This window comes from Aulonocara sp. 'chitande type north' Nkhata Bay, linkage group LG12, assembly GCF_057382095.1.
Source record: "Aulonocara sp. 'chitande type north' Nkhata Bay isolate Kocher_YH1m ecotype deep benthic linkage group LG12, A_spYH_male_GT1.1, whole genome shotgun sequence".
Classification (NCBI taxonomy): Eukaryota; Metazoa; Chordata; class Actinopteri; order Cichliformes; family Cichlidae; genus Aulonocara; species Aulonocara sp. 'chitande type north' Nkhata Bay.
The window spans coordinates 22,475,193-22,498,087 of NC_141355.1; the positions used below are offsets into that span (position 1 = coordinate 22,475,193).

At 38.0% G+C, this 22,895-nt stretch overlaps 2 protein-coding genes and 1 long non-coding RNA gene across 9 annotated transcripts in view; 1 reads left to right on the top strand and 2 right to left on the bottom strand.

The window, feature by feature from the left end:
• On the bottom strand, positions 1 to 12,474 carry trafd1 (TRAF-type zinc finger domain containing 1). 5 transcript variants are annotated; one of them, XM_086314400.1, is made up of 12 exons: positions 12,333 to 12,474; positions 11,475 to 11,523; positions 11,238 to 11,373; positions 9,776 to 9,829; positions 9,255 to 9,678; positions 8,425 to 8,700; positions 8,286 to 8,350; positions 5,862 to 6,122; positions 5,554 to 5,692; positions 4,561 to 4,771; positions 4,308 to 4,365; positions 1 to 2,262 (listed from the first exon to the last, which is right to left on the bottom strand). In XM_086314400.1, the coding sequence occupies exons 2-12, from the start codon at positions 11,507 to 11,509 to the stop codon at positions 2,224 to 2,226; spliced, it is 1,698 nt and encodes a 565-aa protein (XP_086170526.1). In that variant the 5' UTR covers positions 11,510 to 11,523; positions 12,333 to 12,474; the 3' UTR covers positions 1 to 2,223. The 5 variants fall into 5 exon arrangements, with proteins under 5 accessions (XP_086170526.1, XP_086170528.1, XP_086170527.1 ...); XM_086314402.1 differs by lacking the exon at positions 12,333 to 12,474 and adding an exon at positions 12,164 to 12,326; XM_086314401.1 differs by lacking the exon at positions 12,333 to 12,474 and adding an exon at positions 12,154 to 12,326.
• On the top strand, positions 11,764 to 20,228 carry LOC147317448 (uncharacterized). The gene is made up of 3 exons (XR_015131842.1): positions 11,764 to 12,505; positions 19,107 to 19,199; positions 19,667 to 20,228. It is a non-coding gene; the product is annotated as an uncharacterized LOC147317448 (long non-coding RNA).
• Positions 14,166 to 22,895, bottom strand: part of LOC147317449 (MOB kinase activator 1A) — an 8,933-nt gene continuing 203 nt past the window's right edge. The window contains exons 1-7 of one of the 3 annotated variants that reach the window (XM_086314407.1): positions 21,991 to 22,895; positions 21,470 to 21,535; positions 19,624 to 19,790; positions 19,094 to 19,187; positions 17,881 to 18,014; positions 17,092 to 17,255; positions 14,166 to 15,251 (exon numbers count right to left, since the gene is read on the bottom strand). In XM_086314407.1, the coding sequence (XP_086170533.1) occupies positions 15,174 to 15,251; positions 17,092 to 17,255; positions 17,881 to 18,014; positions 19,094 to 19,187; positions 19,624 to 19,790; positions 21,470 to 21,535; positions 21,991 to 21,998 (711 nt within the window). In that variant the 5' untranslated portion in view covers positions 21,999 to 22,895 and the 3' untranslated portion in view covers positions 14,166 to 15,173. Of the gene's footprint in view, positions 15,252 to 17,091; positions 17,256 to 17,880; positions 18,015 to 19,093; positions 19,188 to 19,623; positions 19,791 to 20,926; positions 21,391 to 21,469; positions 21,536 to 21,990 lie in introns of those variants that run through there. The other 2 variants (XM_086314408.1, XM_086314409.1) reach the window with 2 other exon arrangements.

The window sequence follows — 22,895 nt, forward strand, 5'->3', positions numbered from 1 at the left end:
TTTTAGTCTTTCTGCCACTTTGTTACAACCAGGTTTATTCATGTGATGTATATGGAAAAGAAAATACAAACACCAGTCACAAAACTATCAAAGTGCGCCTTAAAACTTTTAATAACTACACAAGACAAAGAGCATCAAGACAGCTGTTCTTAAACAGCACGTCAGCCTAAAATCCAACAAAAACAACACACAAGGTGATTTCGCTCATGAGCTGCTGTCTACTTGGGCATTTTGATCACAAAGGCAAAATGTGCAGATCTCATTATATGAGCAGGCCCTATGTTACACACAAAATACATCCTATCTATCCTAACTACTTAGAGGAGAAACATACAAAACTTTTAACACTACTTCATAAAATATTAGAAAACATCTTATAACACCACAAATATAATTCTATAAGCTTTCTATATGAATTCTATATGATCCGAGATATGATGGTATTTAAATACAAATGAAAACATTACTGAGTAGTTACAAACAAATTATTAAAGACAAAAGTTTAACAGTATAAAAAGACAAGTGTTCAATCGAACCGGAAAATCTTCTCTTGGTCAAAGATGTAGAAATTAAAATTGTTCCTCAAGCCCTTTAAACTAAATGTAAAATCTATCAAAGTGCTTTAGGTTATAGAAAGACGAAGAAACGGCAAATAGTGGTTACAAAAAAAAAAAAAAAAAAATTAAACGTAACAATAATAGGCTCGAGTAACAAACGAAATATAAAGTCTAACAAATGCACACTGTTGGGGTCGGGTGACTGCCCTTGACACACACACAGTTTTCTTCATAAACCAAGATGTGATTTTTAAGGTCTTAAAAAAAAACAAAAAAAACCAACAACCTTATATTCAGTATAAATTAAGTCCATCTTAGCATTTATAGTGAAGGCTTCATGTTAGCCATAAAACATCTGATATAAAGTAGAATATGTATGAATAAACCAAACAGACTTAAGTGCCCCTATTATACTTTGTAGGCTTTCCCTATTCTTTAGTGTGTTATGCATATAATCTGTATGTGAATGATGGACATAACCTCCAGGTATGCCTCAGGCCTGCATCCTTTTAAGCGGTCAGTCTCCTCTGGTTGTAGGCTATGTGAAAAATGGTCCTCGGCTCCTTGGCTCTCGGGATACCTACCCTGAGGAGTATTTATGGGCTCAGTAGCTAGCTTCAGCTCATACTGGATAAAACATGAAGTTCATTTTATAAATTATGCTCCTTGTCGGAGTCATCTGTCAGCATCTTGTCAATCAGAAATTGATAACTAGTGAGTGTGCAGTTTTAAAGATCAGCTCGAGGCTTCCTAACAGGACTTCTCTAATGAACAGGTGACGCTACCCTGGCTACACTATTTAGCTTTTCTGTGCAGGTTTGCAAAGTTATAAAGTCCATAAGGAGTTACAACCCCCAAAAAACACTGCTCCTGAACTCATTCTAGATCGCTATGCACCACACTCCTATAATGCCACAAGACTGGCACTCCCTCAAACAAAGAACGAGCAGCTGCCTCACAGTCTGCCATGATTTTCACAGTAGAGTCATTTCTGCTCATTCCAAAATATCTTAGTTTAGAGCAAAGCATGCCAAATGTTCTGCTGACTGAAAGACGGTATGCAGGAGTCTTCATGCACCCCTGATATCTGAGGAGGCAGAGTTCAGCACTCCTATAATCTTGATGTTAGAAAAGCCACATCATGATGGTTCAGATAAGTAAGAGATAATGGTTGTGCTGTGATTTCATTTATATTTACATGTAAACTAATCACAGAAAGTTAGAAGTAATCAAAATTCTCTCTATTCTGGACTATCTTAAGTATATAATCAGAGCTGTCCTTGCTTTCATGCCAGCTGACCAATCAGAGCAGGGTTTTGTGCAACGGGGGTTCTTAAAATGAGAGGAGCTTAAATGGGAGCTTTTGAAGATTTCACAAGTATACAGTTTGAGAAAATTGTAGTTTTGAACATTAAGGCATGTAAGCTTACTGTAGCAGTCTCCCAAAATAAAAATTACAAAGCTACAAAGAAGCATAATAGGGGCACTCTATTTTTTTATACTAAGAGTAAAATTCCTCAAGATATAAACTTTAAAATCCAAACACTCTCACAGGCACTTAGCAGATAGCTATATGTTTCATTAAGTTTCAAAAAGTGCAAAAAGTTACACGAAAAGCAGAAGAGTAGAAGATTTGGTTATTCCATTTCTGCACCAGTCTCAGCTCTCACTCTTCGTCCTGCTCTTCATTTTGCTTCTTGGGTAACTGCAGTTGAAAAAAAAAAAGTGAAAATGCTTTTAAAATCATGCTGTGTGGCCCTCACGTTAATTATACAGTTATTCTGCGATCAAATGTCTTCAAACTTTTCTTCTTCTTTTTTTAACTCGTTCTGTGTGCAGAGAATTAATGATCTCACTTATTTCATAGTAATAATTACATCCTTGTATTTATATTTGCATCATCCTATGATCACCATGAAGAGCGCACATGGTCTGCATCAGTGTGCAGTTACATTTCTATCAAACCTTCTTTTTAGCATAGTGCTGGCCTTACTTTACTGGGTAAGGTCCACCTTTTGTGCACATTGGACAGAACTGCAAACAGCTGTGATGCAGCGTGAGATCCATCTATCAAAGCTAGCAGTATGATTTGGAGCAGTTTGTGCGGTAATGGCTCTTTTGTGATGGCCTAGCTGCACCATAGACATATAAATAGGTTTTTGTCACCCATGACCCCGTTGCTGGGTTCACTGGTTGCTATGACTTGGACCACTTTCAGTAAATGTTACCAAGAGCTCCCATGACCTGCTGTTTTGGACCTGCTCTATCCTCAATGTTTTCCTTGTGAAAGTTTCACAGAGGGGCGTTGAACAAAGTTCTTTCTTTGTGCTAGCTGGTTTGACAAAACCTAAACCCCAGTCAGAGATAACAGGTATCACGAGTGGTTATCAACTTTCTCTGTTAAGCTGTGTGCCCACATAAAAAGGGGCGCTTCACCCCTCATGTGACTTTTGTTCCTGTCCAAAATAATCCCTACGAGTGTCGTCTACTGTCATCAGAGATGCTATCAGATAGTGCTGATAAAATGGTGATTAAAAATCTATAAAGAACCTAAAAACCATAGCAGTGAAATGCAACACTGTCACAAATAAGATAAGAGATGAAATAATCTGGTGATTTAGTGTACAGACCAGTAAAATAAACATTATGTTAATTGGCAGAGGTGGAAAGTAACAAAGTACAAATACTGTACTTAAGTACAATTTTCAGGTACCTGTACTTGAATAGTTTTTGTTTTCTCACTACTCTTTGCTTTTCCTTCCTACAGTTGTTTGTTGAGGTACTTCAGCATCTCGCTAGCCATACTGAAGACGAGTAAGCATTAAGGGAATGTGAGGTCATTACAAATGCAGCGTTTTTAAATCAGCTCAACAAACATCAGCTAAAGGTCCAGCTGCTGTATTTCACTCCCAGATGGAGAAAGATAAGAAAGGGGACAGGAGAGAAAGAAGAGAGGTTAATCTAAAGGTAAGAATTGCTTAGTGGGATTTGATAAACTGTAAATTTAAAGCTTACATGTAAGTCCTCATGTTTTTAAATCAGATATTGGGTCTGTACATGTGACATTATGTTTTTTTCATATTGTCAAACTTGCTGCAAAGCAAACTGAGGTAGACTAACTGCTATTTAAAGGCTGCATGAAAATCCTCTGCAGGTTAGTGGAGGATAAACAGGTTAGATTCCTGTGCTGTGATTGGTTTAAAGTAAAGAACAGTGTGCACAGACTGGTGCACAGAGGCTGTGGTTTTATGGTCAGAGCTATACTATAAACCACCGAATGTATGTCAGTAGAGATTGTGCACAGTGTATGCACTGTTTGGAAGGTAAAGACACTGTCAAGGTACGTCACTCGTTATGCATGAATGTGCTGTGTTTTTATTGTTAATCAAATTAGGATTATTAGCAGAAACATCTTATTTGGTTTAACTTCAATTTTTTCTACTTTTACTTTTTTATGCCACCTGCAAAACAAAAAGTTTCGGCTTTCGCTTTGTTTGTTTTTTTTACATTTTATTTTATTATTAACAGGTTACTTTGAATAGGTTAACTTTATCCTACTGCTCTGTCATTAATTTAAAGTTTAAGTTTTGGCAAAAACAATTGAGGAACAAACAAACAAAAAAACAAGCAGGAAAATTAGCTGGTGTTGCCTGGGTTAACTTTTTGCTTTTTCACCATGTACATGCTCTGATCCTACAAACATGCAAACAAATATCAATGTAGGTGAATAGGATTTTAAAAGTTGTGTACCTTTGATACTTGATTCCTTCTGTTACCTCTTCCTTCTTTGTTTTCTGGATAATGAAGTCTGGTGGAAAAATACATTTAAATGAGAATATTAATAACATATCAGGTCCATTCATCTATTTTCTTTACTACTTGTTAAGAGTCACAGGGAAAATATCACTAAAAGTGCAGCAAAAAGTATATATTTAATAATTTTTTAAAAACTAACAACAGTCATGTAAAGCTAAAAAAATATTTGCACATATAATTATTTTACCCCTTTAGAGATGCATTCTTGTCTGTGTCACAGAAAGAAAAGTGAGTCCCTTCTTCTTCTCCGCCCTGCTGAGGTCTGTTCTTAAGCGAAACATCAAAGTTTGATGCCTTCCTTTGATTCGGTTGGCCGATGCAGCTTTTCTGCCATCCCCTTTGGTTTTGCCCTGATGGTGTTTCCCTGTCAAATGCAAAGTCCTCATCCAAGAAGTCTGCTATATACAAGAGAATTAAAAAAAAAAAGAAAGAAAAAAAAGAAAAGGTGTAAATGAAAACAAATGCAGATGTAGATACAACAGAAGAAAAACTGGACATACAGTATCTAGTAACCCAAATAAAATGCAAACAACACAAACCTTTAACAAGTTATACAAACGTGTTTGCTGATACTGCATGAAAGGTATTCTAGCTTTATGTATGTAGTTTCTTTAAACTGAATTGAACAGTTCTTTAATTCTGATTTTATCTAACCACAAGTACAAACGAAAACTCAATTAAACACACATAAACATAAAATATCTAAATCAATTTTATTCTCATGCTGTGATCACATTTAACTCCCTGATGAAGGCTCGTTTGCTGAACAAAGTTGTTTTAGATTTATGTGCTGTTACAGCTCACCTGGCTGAGCTCGTGACCCAAATACTGAAGGCTAATGCAGTGGCCTAGATTTATGTCCACCCAGGCCATTTGCCGTCTGTCACCCACCCCCACCCCCCACACTTACACACACTTCCCCCTGCTTTTGTTAAAGGTTAAAATGCCAAAACGTGACTAAACCATGAGAACAAAGACATTTTAAATGTCATTTAAACACAAGTGCGTCAAATCGCTTAATCACTGTTGAAACACAGACTTACAAAATTATTTCTGCTCATATAAAAAACAATGTCTCCATATATTACTACATCACTGCAAATGGCATATTTAGATTTCTCAGAATTAGTCAGTTATTTATTCCCATATTTCAGGTTTCTGAATAAATGTCAGATTTTACCTTGGTGCCTTATTCTCCTCTGAAACTCTGGGGACGGCAGCCCAAAGGCTTCTCTACCAGGGCTTAGTGGCTTTTTGATCGATGCTTTTGTTACGTTATTCAGAGGGTGAGCACTCTGGGGCCGCATATCACATTTGTCCTGTATTAAAGAACAACAAAACAAACAAACAAAATAAATAAAACTTTTTAAAAAAAAACCAATACATACACATGTAGTTGAACACATTTTAAAAGGTAACACAGAGTTCCTAACAGTCATCATGAAGTGGGAGTTTTGTATTGGCTGGGTAATTAGACGAGTGAAATACCTGATGGTGAAAGACTACAGCCTCTTCAAGAGCAACTCCACAAAATTCACATGGTATGACCACATCGCCCTCTAGTGGACTGGCTGGAGGACTGTAGGACGCTGGGGAGACTGACCGCGGGAAGGTGGGGATATTAGAAGCGAGTGTGTCAGGAAGGCTGTGCATCAGCCCTGAAGTACTGGAGCTGGTCCTGTCATCTTTAGGTGGAGATGAGGGCTGTTTGCTGAAAGACGCAAAGGCCGAAGCAGGACTGCATCCAGTCTGAAACAGAGAAAAGTGGACACTGTTGAAACCTACGTAAGTTAAGTTGTCATGTTATGGATGTATATAGATGGAAATAAGGCATGTGCTCCAACATGCATAGAGTTTAAGTGGACTGTGAACAATCGAAGATAAACCAAAGGTATGCAAATGTTTGCACGCTGTGTGATATCAGTCTGGATCTAAGCATTTTACACTGAGCAGCACACACAATTACTTGTCATTTAACAATACAGAGTGCCAACTGAGAGGGCAGCAGTGTGTGCAGAAGGCTTAGAAAGAGAACCAGAAATACACAGAGGTTATGAACTAAAGCTGAGGCTGGACTCAGACCAAAAGAGGGAAAATATCTGAAAATGTCAGCTGAAGTTACTTGGCAGGCTGAAGCAGGTCTTTTAGACTGAGTAAATGAATGTTTCTCTAAGAGGAAATATCTCATGATTTCCTGTCAGATATGCATAAAGGTTAGTTTCAAGGTGTAGCCTCTGGGTGGACGCCATCAGAAATATCTAAGTTCATTAGTCAAAAAAAGAGAAAGAAAGAAAGAAAAAAAGAAATTAACGAGTTAGTGATTAAACATTTTACATTTATAACAAAAATGGCAATATCTTATTTAAAATAACTTGACTGACAGGGTAAAATCATCAAAGGCACCGTCTCTTTAAATAAAATTCACAACGCCTGTATTCTAACTAACTGTTCAAACTAAAAAACAAAACAAAAGAAATCCAATGCATTTCACCACACAAGCCATCATCAGAAAATAAAACAGGACTTTATAAGGAATACATGATCGTTTGTAATGACGTTCCACTAATGGTAAGCTTCCACCTAGGATGAAAGTGGCATTTTCCACCAGAGAAGCTCCACCAATAGGAGGAATCTTGAAAACCTGGACAGGTGCACCTATGTGTTATGGTGTTTTGGGCTTCTGCGTGAAGACTTCTGCACTGAAATACAATGGAGTTTTTGCTAATAGTTTATAATGGTAATACTTTATAATAGCCCACGACTTAGAGCATAATTCCCCAGAAGTTAAATGGCATTTCAATGTATTTTATTTAAAAAAAAAAAAAAAAAAAAAAAAAGCGATTATATTTACCTACAAATGCTTAAAAGGTTGGGCACATTAGAATAACGGGGCAGCAAGTCAGCTTTTAACAGGAGGGTGGCTGTGCATCCATAATGCACGTCAACATAATGAATATTAAATATAGATGTAAAAAAATACAATAAAAATAAAATAAAGACGTAAAAAGGCAACATTAATCCACTCCATAATACAGCCCGTGTACCACAAAGTACGAAATCGTTTTACTCATGCAATATGTAAAATTATTTACATGCTACTTTAATTTAATTACAGTATAATTATTTCTTTGTTTCCTGTAAAAGCCTGACTTGTAAGCCCCTTATTCACATGTACCTACCTTTAGGTATTAGTGGGTAAATATAATTAGATTGTAATTTCAAATTAAAATGCATTGAAATTTCATTTAATTACAGGGGAGTTAGTTGCAAGCAGTATTTTAAAGTTATACCGAGTTTTTTAGGTTAAACATCACCACTCTGTGAGAATAAAAGCAGTTTAATGTTACTTGGAAATACAGTTCCTAGGAGTTCTTTGATGATTTATGCTTTGTGTTTTCCTTCCAAAGACAACTTGACATAGATTTGCTATGAATACTGATATGTTTTGTTCTCAAAGAACCAACTTTAAATATTTTTTGTTTCACTGATTATACAGCCAATAAACACCAAAATGCAAGCAAATGAATATAAGCTTTTACTTTGATAAGTCTGGGGAGGATGAACTGCTCCTTTTTATTTTCATTTGCTGAAACTGGCCCCCTCTAAACTTACACCATGCCTTATTACAGGCGGAAGTAAAACAACGTTTAGAAATGTTGGACGTGAAGAAAATCAGCAAAAGATCCTTATTATTATTCAAAGCAACGATTGTCTAAGTGTATAATTGTGACACACGGCAGTCTTTTCAGGCACCATGTGACTGTAGTGCTTTTGTCCATCGTGTATTCTGTGACCCCACTCAGGTTTTAGCTCAGCCGATTTAAAGGAACTTTCCGACATCTAAAACTCTGAGTGGTAACATCGAGTTAGCACTGAGACTCAAAGAAACACCAATCAAAGGCAATCTCAAACCTGATGTAAAATGAGGTCGTCTTCTGGAAACAGCTCCTCGCAAAATTCACAAGGCAGCATTGCATCTGGGGAAACAATTTGAAATGATCAATAAATGGATATCCGAATAACCTGATGTTTCCAGCAAACATTAACTCACCTTTTTGATCGTGGTCCTGCACTGCACTTGTACTCGATCCAACAGTGAAGTCTGGATAGTTGTTGTTGGACAGAGAAGTGTTGGATTTTCCAATCTTGTGATCCCAGATACCACTCCACACGTTGCCCTCGACACCTCTGGCCCCTGTGTCTCCTTCAGTCTGCAGGCTGAGAGCCAACATGTAGTCCAGACCAGATGAATCATCATCCAGAGTGTGCTCAGTATGTGCCCATGTGCTGCCGCTTCTGCTGTGCAGAAAATCACTCTGCCCCAGCACTGGAAGTACAAGATATTTAAAAATAATAATAATAATTAGTTCAGGAAAATAACTCAACAGCATGGCAAATTCATTCTAATCTCTATGCAAAATGTAGAGTAAAAGAAAATATAAATGTCTGTTTAATTATTTTTGGTAAAATGTAAAAGTTAAAAAACAAACATGACAGTAGGAGACCTAAAGTGTGAGCAATATTTCACAAGTTTTTGAAGAAAACTGCCAATAACACTGAGGTTATGCTGATATAGACAAACACACAGTGCTGTGTATGTTCTGTCTGTGTATGTGTGTCCTCCCGCGCAATCAGGAGTTGAGGAACCAAATTTTGCACACAGGTACATCTTAGGCCCCTGAAGCTTCCGATCTAAAACACACGTTATGATGATATCATCATGATACCTAGCAATTATCTAGCAATGGGGTAAAATAACACATTTTTCAGTTTAAGCACCTACAACACCTTATAAAAGTATTTTAATTTTTCAGCTAGTTACATTTCTCGAGCATTCATTTGTGTGCTGCTGTTTCAAAATGTATCAATCAAAACACTCACAGCTGCTGAAAGGATTCTGTGGTGAAATATTTCTCCAGTCTCCTAAGGGCCGAAATCCCCTTGAAGTATTATAAACTGAAGGTCGGGGAAAGACCTGCTGCTCTGCTGCACTGACGTTATTATTTTTCGGGCCTCTCTCTTGGCTTCTCAGGGGGTTTCTAATAGAGTGAGCTTCCAGCCATGCCCCTGACTGAGGGTCCCCTGGACTTCGACCCATCCTACTGTTGTTTCTTTCTTGGGGCGGTGTGAGGCTTCCACATAAGGCCGGATGTGTAGCTTGTTCTCGCAGCATTACATTGCACTTGCAGTAGGGACAAGGCTCAGTGCGCGTTCCACAATAATCCTCGTGGTCTTTGGACTGACTGAAGACAAGCTCCAGTTCGCAGTACTGGCATGGAACCAGCCGCTGAGAGCATTCAGAGCTCTGCAACAGACAATCATCATGAAGACGCAGGATTTAATGAAGATTAACGAAGCTAAGAGTTATAAAAATAAGGAATGGAAAGGCTTTCCAATAATACCTGGTGGGCATCCAAATTATTCTTCTCAATCTTCAAACCACACTTGCAGGTAATCTAAAATGAAAAGCACAGGATTTATTACATTATCACTGTTGTGACACTTTAGAATCCAATAAGGTTTAAATAAAGAAAAAAACAACAACCCCCCACCCCCACCCCAAAAAAACACACTAACAGAGCTTGCACTTGAGAAGAATTTAACTTTTACATTTTTTAACTTTAACTTTTTACACTTTACACATTAATAAAACTTGTAGAGAGCAGGATGAAACTTTTTTTCCAGGTTCAGAAAAAGTTTGAGAACCACTGCAACAACAACAACAAAAAAAAAATCATCTGTGATGTATCACAATATTTCAGCAACTGAGAAACACAAAATGTACATAAAAATATTTTAAAAAGCAGTGACTATGTATCACCGTGTGTTTTATCATTATTATTCCCTTCTGACAAGATGTCCTGCGCACAATTACATCTCTGTCAGCCATCTTCCTTCTGAGTTTCTATTTCTTCATTTCAAGTTAGCCAACTTTCATTTCCTTAAGCCCTTTCCTTTTGTTAAGTAACACCAAATGAGTCATAAAGTAAGAGAATCCAGTGAAATCAAATGGGTGGTGGAATCAATTTACAGCAAATAAATGTTTTCATAAATTCAGAATTGAATTTACAAAGCTTCTTTCAACATACAAAGTCTTGAATAATTAGGCCCCGTTATATCCCTTATATATTATTATCCTAACAGAGCACTTTAATCTCGCACTGCAAGTTAACTTCAGTCTCCATGAGTTTTCAAACATAGAATGGGAGGCAAAACCTTCAACTTTCAGGCCCCGCAACTATGGAACCATCTCCGAGTTCGGATTTAGGAGACAGACCCTCTCTATTTTTAATATTAGGCTTAAAAGTTTCTTTTTTGATCCACCTTATAGTTAGGGATGAATCAGGTAGGCCTAACATTCCCTTTGTTATGCACCAATAGGCCTAGGCTGCATGAGGTCTTCTCAGACCTGTGTGTTTATACTGCTGTCTTTAGCAGTTATCAAGTTTGTGTCTCACATCCATAATGTGTCTTTTGTCTTAGCTCTCTCTGCGCTCTCATCTTTCCCCTACAGGTTACAGATTATGACTGCCTCTCCTTGAGCCTGGATCGGGTGAAGGTTTCTTCCTGTAACCAGGGAGTTTTTCCTTCCCACTGTCGCCAAGTCCTTGCCAACAGGGATCGTGTGATTACAGCGGTTTCTTTCTAAAATTGTAGGGTCTTTATCTTACAGTACAAAGCACCTTGAGAGGAAAGTTGTTGTGAGCTGTCAGTAAATAAATAAAACTGAACTTCATAACATCTCTCTCTCTCTTTACACACACACACATATATATATATATATATATTCCCCACCTCTGAGAGCACACATCTATCTATTGCAGAGATCATGTGAAAGTCTACATCGCTCCTCTTCAGGCTTACCTGTGTATGTTCCTGCTGCTTGTGATCCTGCAGGTCTGACCTGGGTACTGGCTCCTGGCACACATCACACAGAGAAATATTTCTTCTGCAGTGAATCTCGTGGGTTGTAAAATTGGCCTCAGGGATGTCATGTTTGCTTAAAGGGACAAAGAAAATTAAGAAACCTTTTATAACGTCAATCTATAAAAAATATTCATCGGGCGATGCAAAATATTCCACCTATTATATTATACCTACCAATTGCCACAGAACTGTGTGTTTTCATCTGCCATGATTTTACCAAAGACTGTGGGGGGAAAAGTAATACGTTAGTAACAAATCAGCAAGTTGTTAGGAGGAAGATACATTTAAATCAGCTCTCTGGTGAGTTTGGCGTTCATATGAGCTACAGTTTGAAGCTAAAGAATATGTGTGAATGATTCGTGAAAAAGGTGCCATTTGAACATCGGGCGACAATAATATTTTTTTTATATCGAGCTCTATTAAAATAGGCCCAGACATTATATGGGCCGCCACTGTTGTTAGTCATTGAAACTGCTTGGCAGCAGGACTTTCGGTTTGCTCACCCAGTGTTTCAGGCAGGTAGCTGACGTTAGCTGACAACGATGGCCTGAATTAGCAAGGAAATTCCTCCTCAGTAATAACTAACAAGCATATTTGAAATACCTCGAAACGTTTTACTGTGCTAGCTCCTTATTATTTTGCTAGATATATAACCCCGTATTGAATACACGACTAGGTATCACCGCAAAGTTAACGCTAGCTAACTAACTTTATAAGCGCATACGAAGAGGCTACTAAGCCAAGAAGCTAATGTAACATCGTTTCCCCCCCTTTAGATAGTTTCTGCCGACCGTTAGAAGTAAAGCCAAATCAACCGATTTAACGCTAGCGCTTATCAGTCAATGATATTCACCCAAACTCACAGACGACAGATAACTACTTGACGACAACTAGCCAGAAAAACAGTTCGCTATTTCCTTCTTGAGCTGGTTTAGATTGACACCCAACGCGGAGTTCGTCAGGCAGTTTATGACTCAACCAAACCAAAGCGTCTCGTCACAATTTATAAAATTGCAACCAGAATACACCTACCGAACGGAATGGCAGGCTCTATATTTTGGGGTCTGGACCCACTTACGTTGAAGCAGTTAAGGGTCAAAGTTAACTGTAAGTCTTAACTCAGGGCACAAAAGCTTCACTTATCTCGCCAGACTGATCTCTGATTGGTTGACAGGAGGACCGTGCAATGGCTGAAAACGTCTCGGGTAAATCTACTTATTTTTATTTTTTCTATCCTATTTCTCCGAAATCTTACACATTTAATGGTTTAGTGCACATTTTATTGTATATTTAGCTAGATATTTAAACCTATCATTTCAAAACATGATTGTCGTTAATCAGTTTTCTTTTTTTAAAACCAGAAAAATAATAGTTTCAAATTAAATAACAATAATGATTACCATCTTTAAAACTATTAGAATTTTAAGTCTACAATTTAGTGGCGATCGCAAACAAATTACCAGCTTTAGTCCCATTTAGATTCATAGCCTGGATACTATCATACACTACTCAATCACATAAAGCCAAAGTTCAGTCAAAACGTTATAAAATTAAGTCAGTTAAACTCAATGGATGTCAGTTTGTCCAGATAGAAGCATCAAACACTGAGAATTTACTTCTTGTGCTTTGTTGCAAATGAAAGCTACAACAGGTGCACTGCAGAGCTAACAAGACCACCTGCATAAGGGAATGGCTTTGCAAATGGTTACTAGAATATTGCTCTCTTTATCACTAACTGATTTTTCTCTAGTATCGCTTTTGCTAGTGTTCTTGATGGCACCTGCAGCCCGTCATGCCATCCCAAGAAGTTCTGCTGTGTCTCCCTGCTCAGGAGATAGGCGGTTACTCAAGGAGAGCTGTGCAGGGCAGTAGAAAGCCATGAACCCAGCATCAGCACCAGTATCTGCTCCCGTAAAAGCCCTACAAAATGATTCCCTGGAAACTGCTCAGCTGCATGTTACTAAATGAACTGTCAGAAACACTAATATTGGTATTGATAGTCTTTTAAAAAGACATGTCATGGAAATGCAGTACACACCAAGCAGCAGTGTCTTTTCAGTGTTTATTGAGTTTCTGATCTATCAATGCCATCATATCAGACACTTCCATTATGGTAAGGCACAGGTTTGTTCAGAGAAAACACTGATCTTATGTACAGCAAATGTGTGGACGTGGTACATACAAACAACTCTTTCTTAGCCTGAATGACCAGCCAACAATTGGTCCAATAAAAAAAAAGACAACAACAAAAAAAACAAAAACAAAAACAAAAACAAAACTGGTTTCATTCATTTCAAAGCCCTTTTTGTTAAACAAGATTCAAAAGATAAAGCCAACATTTTGCAATGCAATATGAAATGTAACGTCATACCAAAATCTTAAAAATAAAAATCATGAGGGGAAAAAAAAAAGAAAATAAATTTCAAAAACATGTCATTGAATACAGATTCAAGGTAATGCCTGGAAATGCCTGCAGAGTACTGACTTGACTAGCATCTTGTGAGCCGTGAACTAAAAGTTTACAATTACACCTTTACCTTGGTATGACGACAAGTCTTTCTTACAAAGTGGTAACAAAAAATAAAATGAATCCTGCTGCCCCTAAATCTAATAGTTAGTTCCTGTTGTGCATAATTTAAGATCATAATTGGTCACGTGATTGTCCAATAGAAATTTAGGTCCAACAAGAATTCCCTTGATAAAACCAGACAAAGCATTCAGCAGGAATATAATCTGCTTCAGTTTATAAAAAGATGGTAGTACAAACAGCCCTGCTGTTTGAAGCCGGAGGAACTGCCCATGCCTGAAATACTGCATACATCTCAGGTGTACAGGTGTAATAATAGTAATAATTATCCACTATGGTCCATTTCAGGGGGAATATTTAGTACAAATTTTGAAAATAAAAGGAAAAACAAAGAAACTAAGTACCAGCACTGACTTTAATCGGCACCACAGAAAAGAACTAAAATTTTTTAAAAAGTTCACAGATTATATTTTGCTGTTAACAGGTTGACTTTACACTACATAGTCCCTTCACAGGGTCATTATAAAAGCTATAGGTGGAACCAAATTGTAAATAAAAGCACTATATCTCACATTTTACTATTTTAATCAAATAAGGAAGGAAAAAAAGTGCAAAAAGACAGTAATGTGTGATCAAACTGAAACTACTGGAGTCTAAGATGATGTTCTTTTATGGTGTAAGAGGAAAGGCACCTTACGATTAACTATCACTGAATCTCGTCACATAATCAGACCCCTGTTAGCGTGTGGGATATCAGATACACAACTAGCGCGTGACAGAGCTCTATATACTGTTAATATACTATAATATACTGTTACATTTTTTTGCCTGCCTTCATGTAATGTTACAAAAGCCCTCTGAAAACCTTTGTTAACGTCACTACCCCCAATCCTTCCTGTTACTCTCCCTGTAAACTAATGACAGAGAGTTAAAAAAGAAAAAGAAAAACCTACGTTTGGTCAGTTTCTGTAATTACAGCGGATCAGCTGTGTTTCACTTCAACTTCCAAATGTCCTTGGTCCAATTGAGAGAAAAAAAAAAAAAAAAAAAAATCAGTAGGTTGCTCTTAAAGAGTCACTAACCACAGTCCTGTATATAAAAAAAAAGTTTACTCTACAAAATTATTTTATGATCTTGTGAAGCTAAAATAAACAAAAAACAGAGGCTCAAAGACAGCAAACAACCAAAAGGAACAAAAGGGAAAGAATACAGCAAAGATTCAGGAGATACGAGGAGGAAGGCACAGATTTTCAGAGCTGAGGCTAGAAGTCAGAGGTAGAAGAGGTCACAGACAGCGAAAAAAAGGAGAAAAAAATGTTATGAAGGGAAGACGTGTGATGAAATGTCTATCTGTCCTTTGATCCAAGCTTCTCGATCAAGTCGTGCAGGGGAGCGAGCTCTCGCCGGTCAATGAGGTTGAACTCCTGTAAGAAAAAAAGTTTTTAAAAATTACACATGTATTCCAGATTAGTTTCTAAGATATATTTTATAAGTTTAATTAAATGGTTCTCAGACCTCATGGATAGACACAATGTGAATGATTAATGTAAACATTATTTATCTATTTAGGAGAAAACTAGACAGGGAACCTTTAAGTTTACAGTGTAAAACTATAAAATAAAAGTGTAGCATTTACTAAAGCTCAAAAATAAAAATTTCTCTCCACAACCAACACAAGGCCTGTACTATGAACCAGGATTTGGGTCATTTCAGGGTTAACTTTGGTTTCTGTACTATGAGGATGGTTCACTTCTTACCAAGGTATCCTGGTCATTTACGCTGAAGAAATAACCTTATGTCCGAGATTAGGAATGGATTCATGGAAGATACCTCAGGCCTCCATGCTCAGATAGCAGGAGCATCTAAAGTTTTTTTTTTTTTTTTTTTTTTTTTTAGTAACTTCTAAAGTCTATGTCTGTCCACGCTGAACGTCAGTCATAAAAGATAGATTTTAAGACACGACTGTATTCACTGACCCCCCGGCCTTGACTTTATTAACACAGCAGGTCTTTTCCCATCATACTGACTGCACATTCACACAGGACCTTAATACTGTACTGCTCTACTGTGCTTTTCCTATTACAGACACACATACGGCTGCTTTGTCTGCATTATAGTTTTATCTTCTGTAAATTCAACTGCTTTGGTGACAGTAGACCTAGGCATGTTTGTGATGGCTGCCAACACCACCCCTTTAACATGAGTGCTAGATTCATAAACCCTGGGTTAACAACCATATTCGTGTGACCGCTTATCCTGACTGCTAATGGAATCCTGCGTATGTCGACCTTTCTTTGCAGGCGATGGCCTCTTATTATTGTTGTTGAAGCAGTTAGAGCATCAGTACCTGCACTAAAACTGGCATTTAGCATCAAGCACGTGTGACGCAAGACACTTAAGTACATTATGTATAGTCTATGATAAAAAGACATCTTAACAGCACATAGTATTTACTGCCACACCCTATTAAGATGTGGTTTTATCTTGTTCTGCAACTGAGAGTAGCTCAGCTTATTCCTGTGTTTGAGCAATGTCAGCTATTGTGACAAGTGTGGTCTGTGAAGGTGTTTAAATATCAATTTCAATCTTTTTTTTTTCCTCAAAAGTGACTTTTTTCCCCCCTGTTTGGCTCTTCACATTACTTTTTTTTTTTTTATGTGGACATTACCACATTTAAGGATCTTGAAGAGAACCGTGTGGACAAAAATAGCCGTGCAGGCACACGCAGCACACTGCTGAACAGAAATAAACCGGGAGGCCAAAGAAGTCGCCAATCACAGTTTCACTTAAAAGTTAATGTGCAATGGACGCCAGAGAATTAGTGTGCACATGATCAAGATGAAAAGGATGAGAAGAGGGAGCTAACTTTCTAATTATGGCTTTCAGCAAACATTTCAGGAGGATTTTAACTACATCTGTCTTCTCCACAAGAGTCTTGCAGCAAGATACTCATGTCAGGCGAATGTGCATGAGTCACATGTATTCTAATTTAACTGCTTACAGACTGAGGTAGCATTGCAAAAATATGTGGTATCAGTTATGGAAGTGGCTCAATGTAGATATATATTACAAGAAGTTGTCACTATCTTAAAAATGCTTTTATTCAAACCTGAGCCAAATGGAAACAGTTTCAGAAACATTATTAGTTCCCCCTCACAAAGATTACTCAAGTAAGAGAAAAAATGACTCGGGACTCTTTAGATCAGTATATATATAAATAACAGTCCAGGTATGAAAGGGGCTGTAGAACCACAAACCACCTACCTGAACAAAGAAAATGAAGTGCTTGAAGGAGGTGTTGAGGTGGGCCTCCTCCTGCAGCTGCATCACAGAGTCAAAATGCTGGTGGTAGATGTGAGCGTAAACCCTGAACAGGCGCTTCAGGATGGTTTTGGCCACAGACATGAAATTCTTGGGAAAGGGAACTCCTGTAGGGGAGAAGGGGTTGGAAAATGCTGATGTCAAGAGAAGAGAATGCGCTGCCTCAATGTCCACTATGAATTTCATCCTAAATCCAGAGGATTGCTGGACTTTTAGCTCATTTGCCTAGCTTAAAAAATGATGTTTTGATATAAAACTACAATGCTGATAGTTAAAGCGATACTTTTCCAGTTTAAAAGTGATAGTATCACATTCACAGACAGACTGGCAGCAAGAACTGTAACCTTCTCATGCGCTGTCTTCCAGTTTTAAAACCTCAGCTGTAGAAAATGAACAAAGAGAAAGCTTGTTTGTCTAAGGGGCTTCTTGGCATCAGTCTGCTCCTCAGCATGCAAGACACAGTTTAGCTGGACTGAAGTCATGTGACTGGCTTGGACCGCCAACACCATTATCCTGCTGCCCTTGGTTATCTTGTCTGTATGTTTAGGATTGCATTGCTTTAAATGCCAAGTGTGCAGCTAAAAAACTTATTTCTGCTCTTTGGTCTTTTTATCAAAAACACAGAAGACCAATAACACCATAATTATTCTCACAGGCTAAAAGTAAAGTCAAAGGAAACATCCCTCTATCTGTTAAACACAAACAAAAGCTTTAAGTTTTGTTAAAACTCACCGATCTTGGAGGGGAAAAGTGTCTCATCATCCAGCTGATCCTGCACCCAAGTCATCAAATAGTCAATGTACTTGGGTGCAGAGCATTTGATGGGCTTCTTAATATTGGTACCATCAGCCCAGTGATACTCATACCTTCAGAGAAAGAACAAAATCAGTAGTCATCTCTCAGATTACCACCTTGTTTCACTAGTTAAACTGGACTTGCTGAAGAAAAATGAGAGCTCTGCATATAACTGTGTATCTGTCAGGACAGTGGAACGTCATCTGGTAGCTGACAGGCCAAAAAAAGAACAGAAGAGGGAAATGCAGAAGTTTCGTAGTCTTGATGGCGGCTATGTCAACAGGAAGTGAACCCCCCTCGTCTCTTCCTCCTGATTAGAGACTGAGCGCAGAAAGTCTTGGCAGGACAGAGGATAGGGGAAGAGTCTAACTAAACAGCTTCTACAGAGTCCACGAGCAAGATTGAATTCCCGTGTTCCTCATGTGACATTCAGATGACTGATTTGAAGCTGATTTAACTTAACCATCTCACCACTAAAAATGTGATCTGGGAATCTGATTCTGCAGTTAACTCAGGACATCAGGTCTTAACAGCTGGACCAGGTCTCTTATGTAAAAGAAAGCTATTTTTATCTCAGTGACACTTCCTGGTAAAACAACGGCAAATAAATAGATAAAATTTAATTGTGGAGATGATAAAACACAGGAAGTGGACCCGCATGAAATGAGTCAGCTGAATTTTGCTTTATCTTGTGAAAAAAAGTTTTAACGTTTTGTTTTTAATTGAATTAATTAATACAATCTAATGTTATCAAACTTTTTATTGTGTTTGTATTGCAGGTCTGTTTTTAGTCACAAATGTGGCTCACATTTCCATGGCAACACCTACGTGCTACAGTTAAATGAAGCACTGGAGCAAAGAATTTGTGTCGAGAATTTTTTATAATCAAATTACTTGACTAATCGCTGCAGCCCTAGTCTCGGTGTTGTTGTGTTGAATTGATCAATCTTACAGATGGCTCTTGACATTACCCATATACGCATGACAGTGGGCCATCGTGTACATCATTAACCACACAAATCGATAAAGCAACTAAACACCCGTGGTTTTCCTGCTGTGTCACAAAGTGACTTCAGTTAAATATGCCCTAGTGAAAATACTTGCTCTAAATTAAGAGCACAAACATGAGGAGGACAATGACTGGCGTTACCTTGGTCCTGCAGACATCACGGAGCAGCTCGTCTCGGTGCAGAACTCGGTGATGGTACCGTACAGCATGTTGATCTGGTTGAAGAAATCCACCGCTAATGGAAAGAGTAAATACTTATTTGTTTTATCCAGAATTTATGCATGTTATTATTATGAAGAAAGAACTGGGAGGGGGGGTTTGCAACAAATTAGATTATAATATGTATTTTAGTATCATCTACACTCACAGTTTAATAGATTTAAAAGCACAAAATGCACATAAGCAATATATTTAAACATACCATATTTTATTAGAGATAATATATAAAACATGTAATTCTACAATCCCTGCTTAATGCAACAACCAATTATTTACCAGTTTGCCAGCTGTGTGCACTCTTCTATGACCCTACTACTCTTTTCACACCACAGGGTGGTGCAAATGTGCAGCACCTGTACAGAACTATTTTATTTATGATTCATACTAACACTGGGCACAGGTACAAACTTTAACTGGTTAGTTGGATACTGTGTGTGTACTAAGTCACTCACTATTCACTGCAATCCATTCATTGAGATCCTCTCCTTCTGGCAGCATGACAGCCTGTCTCAGGTTTCCGCTACCCAGCGTTGCCTCTGCATGTTTCAGCAGCTCATACTGGTGGGAGCCCTCTGGGATGTTCTTCTTCGGCTTGAAGGTCTTAGATGAGCGACTACCACTGGAAAGAAATCAAAGTGGATCTAAGAAATATTGTCTTCACGGTGGTCATGTGGCACAGGCCATATCTGTCTGCCCCCTGCGGGGTTAACGTCTGCCCTTCAAATGTTGACAATGTAATTTTTACATCTTAAATATCTGATATCTGATAAATATACTGTTAACTGGACATGTTGATCTGTCTGTGTCTGATCCCTGCATGGCTGACTTTCATGTGTTTTCCTTCCTCTTTTATTTTTTTCCTTTATAAGGTCTTTTGGGGTAAGACTGTCAAATCAAATGTGTAACAGGACAGGGAGCTGAACACAATAAAAACTGAACTTGTGATAGTGAACTATATAAACAAGAGACTTTTCTCTAAAGTGTTGTTTTTAAAAGGCTAATCTTAGAGCAGATCCTCTTCCTGGGCCTTGATCTAAACACAGGAGGACTCCTATTCATGTGTGCACTCAGCAGATGCAAGCTTGGTGGTGGACATCTATGAACTTCACGCTGAATCCAAACTCGTGATGGATGACCGCTGCAGCGTTTGCTATCAAACCAAAAACTTTGGTTTCCACAGCGTCAGAGCCGTGACTCAACCACATCATAGTGTATACCCACTGACAGGAAATACACCAGTGTCACGGTATTACTGTAAACAACGGAAACTTAATTAGCGGCGTTGCTTTACACTTTATAACAACCCAGCGAGATTAGACCTCCAAAGGTGTGGCTCATAACTAAAAATTGAATGTCTAGCATCGCTTAAGTCAATTAGAGAGTGACTATATGAGCTAAGCTGGCTAACCAAACGCGAGTTAGCGCTGCTCACCAGGCTAGCAAAGTTAGCACGTACTAACTCACTACTTTAAAAAGTTATAGTTCGCGAGTTGTGGCGAACTGTAAATCAACAGTTTCCCGATCATGTTACAATCATCAGTGGTAGCTCTGCGTAAGAAATGGGTGACTTTAACATAACTTAAAACTATACTAAGACTGGGATGGGTAGCTGACCTCTTTATGTAGCGGTGTCTTATTTTATCGCCGCTTACTTCCCTTGACTGAACTTCGCAGAAGCGCAGCTAACATTAACCGCAAGCTCCGGCTGTAACTCAACGAGCGCTTAAAAAAGCAAAAACTTTTTTTTTTACTTACAACAGGAAGCTCATCTTGGCGCAGGAATCGTTTAAGACCCTCGATTTGAACTCTTAAAGCTGGTTTAATAAACAAAAACGCGTTTTAGAAGTACACTGTGCGAGGCACTTGTCAGTGGTGCCTGCTAACAGCAATAGTGAAGGCTAACATGAACTGCACCCGCAGACCCTCTTCCTCTGTCTGCAGCAGCGCAACCGGTAGTCTGTCGCCCCCTTCAGGCTGCCTGTGGGTACTACTACGTACATATTCCAAGATCAAAAACTTTCTGTTAGAAAGCTGTTACTTTCTTATGTGTCATCCTGGAGCACTGTGACATACTGTGACACTGTAATACTGTGACATAGAACATTCCCCTTAAGTTCTATATCATTTTTTGATTGTTTAATATGAGGACCGTGAGACAGCAGTGAGTTGTGAGTTTGAAGACAAAGTTAGAGAGGTAGGGCTGAGAGGGTTTGGACATGGTGCAGAGAAGAGATAGTGGATATACTGGACAAAGGAAGGTGAATATGAAGCTGTCAGCCAGGAGAACAAGAGGAAGACCTCAGAGAAGGTTCATGGATGTAGCGAAGGAGGACATGCAGAGGACTGGTGTGACAGAGGTAGATCCTAGGGACAGGGTGAGACAGAGTCAGATTTCAAATCAAACAATGGATATGTGATCTAAGTGCAGACTATCAGCTTAAATCTTTTCCATTTTCAGTCAAATAACAAGCTATTTCATGGCCAGGTGAGGCCTGTTCCCTCATTATAGCAAAACTAATTAAGCAGATAAAAGATCTGGAGTAAAAGGTGTAAAGTCTTGGATTTGCATTTGGAACTCGCAATATGAGTCAAAAAAGACACATCAGTTCAGGTGAAGGCATCATTAGTCTGGAAACACAAACTTATCAGAGAGATATCAAAATATAAAATAAATAAATATATAAATGTATATATATAAAATAAATAAATAAATCTTTGGATATATGAAACAAGATGAACTTGTACCTGAAAGATGGAGAAGAGAAGAGAGAGACAGCATATGATCTGAAGCATACAACATTATCTGTCAGAGAACCTACCTATTCATTTATAGCCCACCCTGCATGTGCTCTCCAGATAAGGAACTACAGTATATCTCGGTACTCTCCAAGCTCTAAAGCTAGGCTGTTCGCTTGTGGTTACACCAAAGAGTGAGAACAAACAGTGGCAAACAGAGAACAGATCAGTGTGTTTCAAAAGGTTCAGTCAGGTATTAATTTTTTCCACAAAACCTCCAGCAGACACTGGGGTTAACTCCAAAAAATCTACTGCCTTAGAAATGTTTTTCCTTTAAGAGCCCACAGTTTGAAATAAACATGAGTACAGATAAGACCTACATTTAATCAAGTGCTTGACTAAAGTACAATTCTTGTTATGTGTACACAAGTGAGTACTTAAATGTATAAAAATCTGCTTTAATACATCCAATAGATAAATGTGCCATGTACGCCATTATATTTGTAGTTGTTTTTTGTTATGGTTTCAGAAAAAAAACGTTTTAAAGGATGTTAAAGCTGCCAATAGGGAATAAAGTAATTACAATGGCTCAACTTGACCAAGAAAGCCATGATAATCATTTAGTAATCTAATAATAACAATCCAGTTTCAGTGTTGGTTTTAGTTTTCTTATTATAATGTGGGCGTTAAGAGTTAGAAGCAAGATTTAGGAAGTTCAGAAAATGTATTACAATACAAACACAACGCTTCATTTGATAGACTCGATATTAATTTATGCCAAAGCCTCATTAAGCTGCAGTATCTCTGAGCATTGCAGGGTGTGACTTTGGCCTGCGGTGAAAACTGCAAAAAGTTCTGTGAAAATACAAAACAATTAAGTTAGTTTTGCAACTATATAATATTCTTAAGTTTTTTTTTATGAATTAGCTTTTAAGTCAGTTGATTCAAATGTTTTTACCACACCTAGACTTGGTTTCAATGTTGTTTT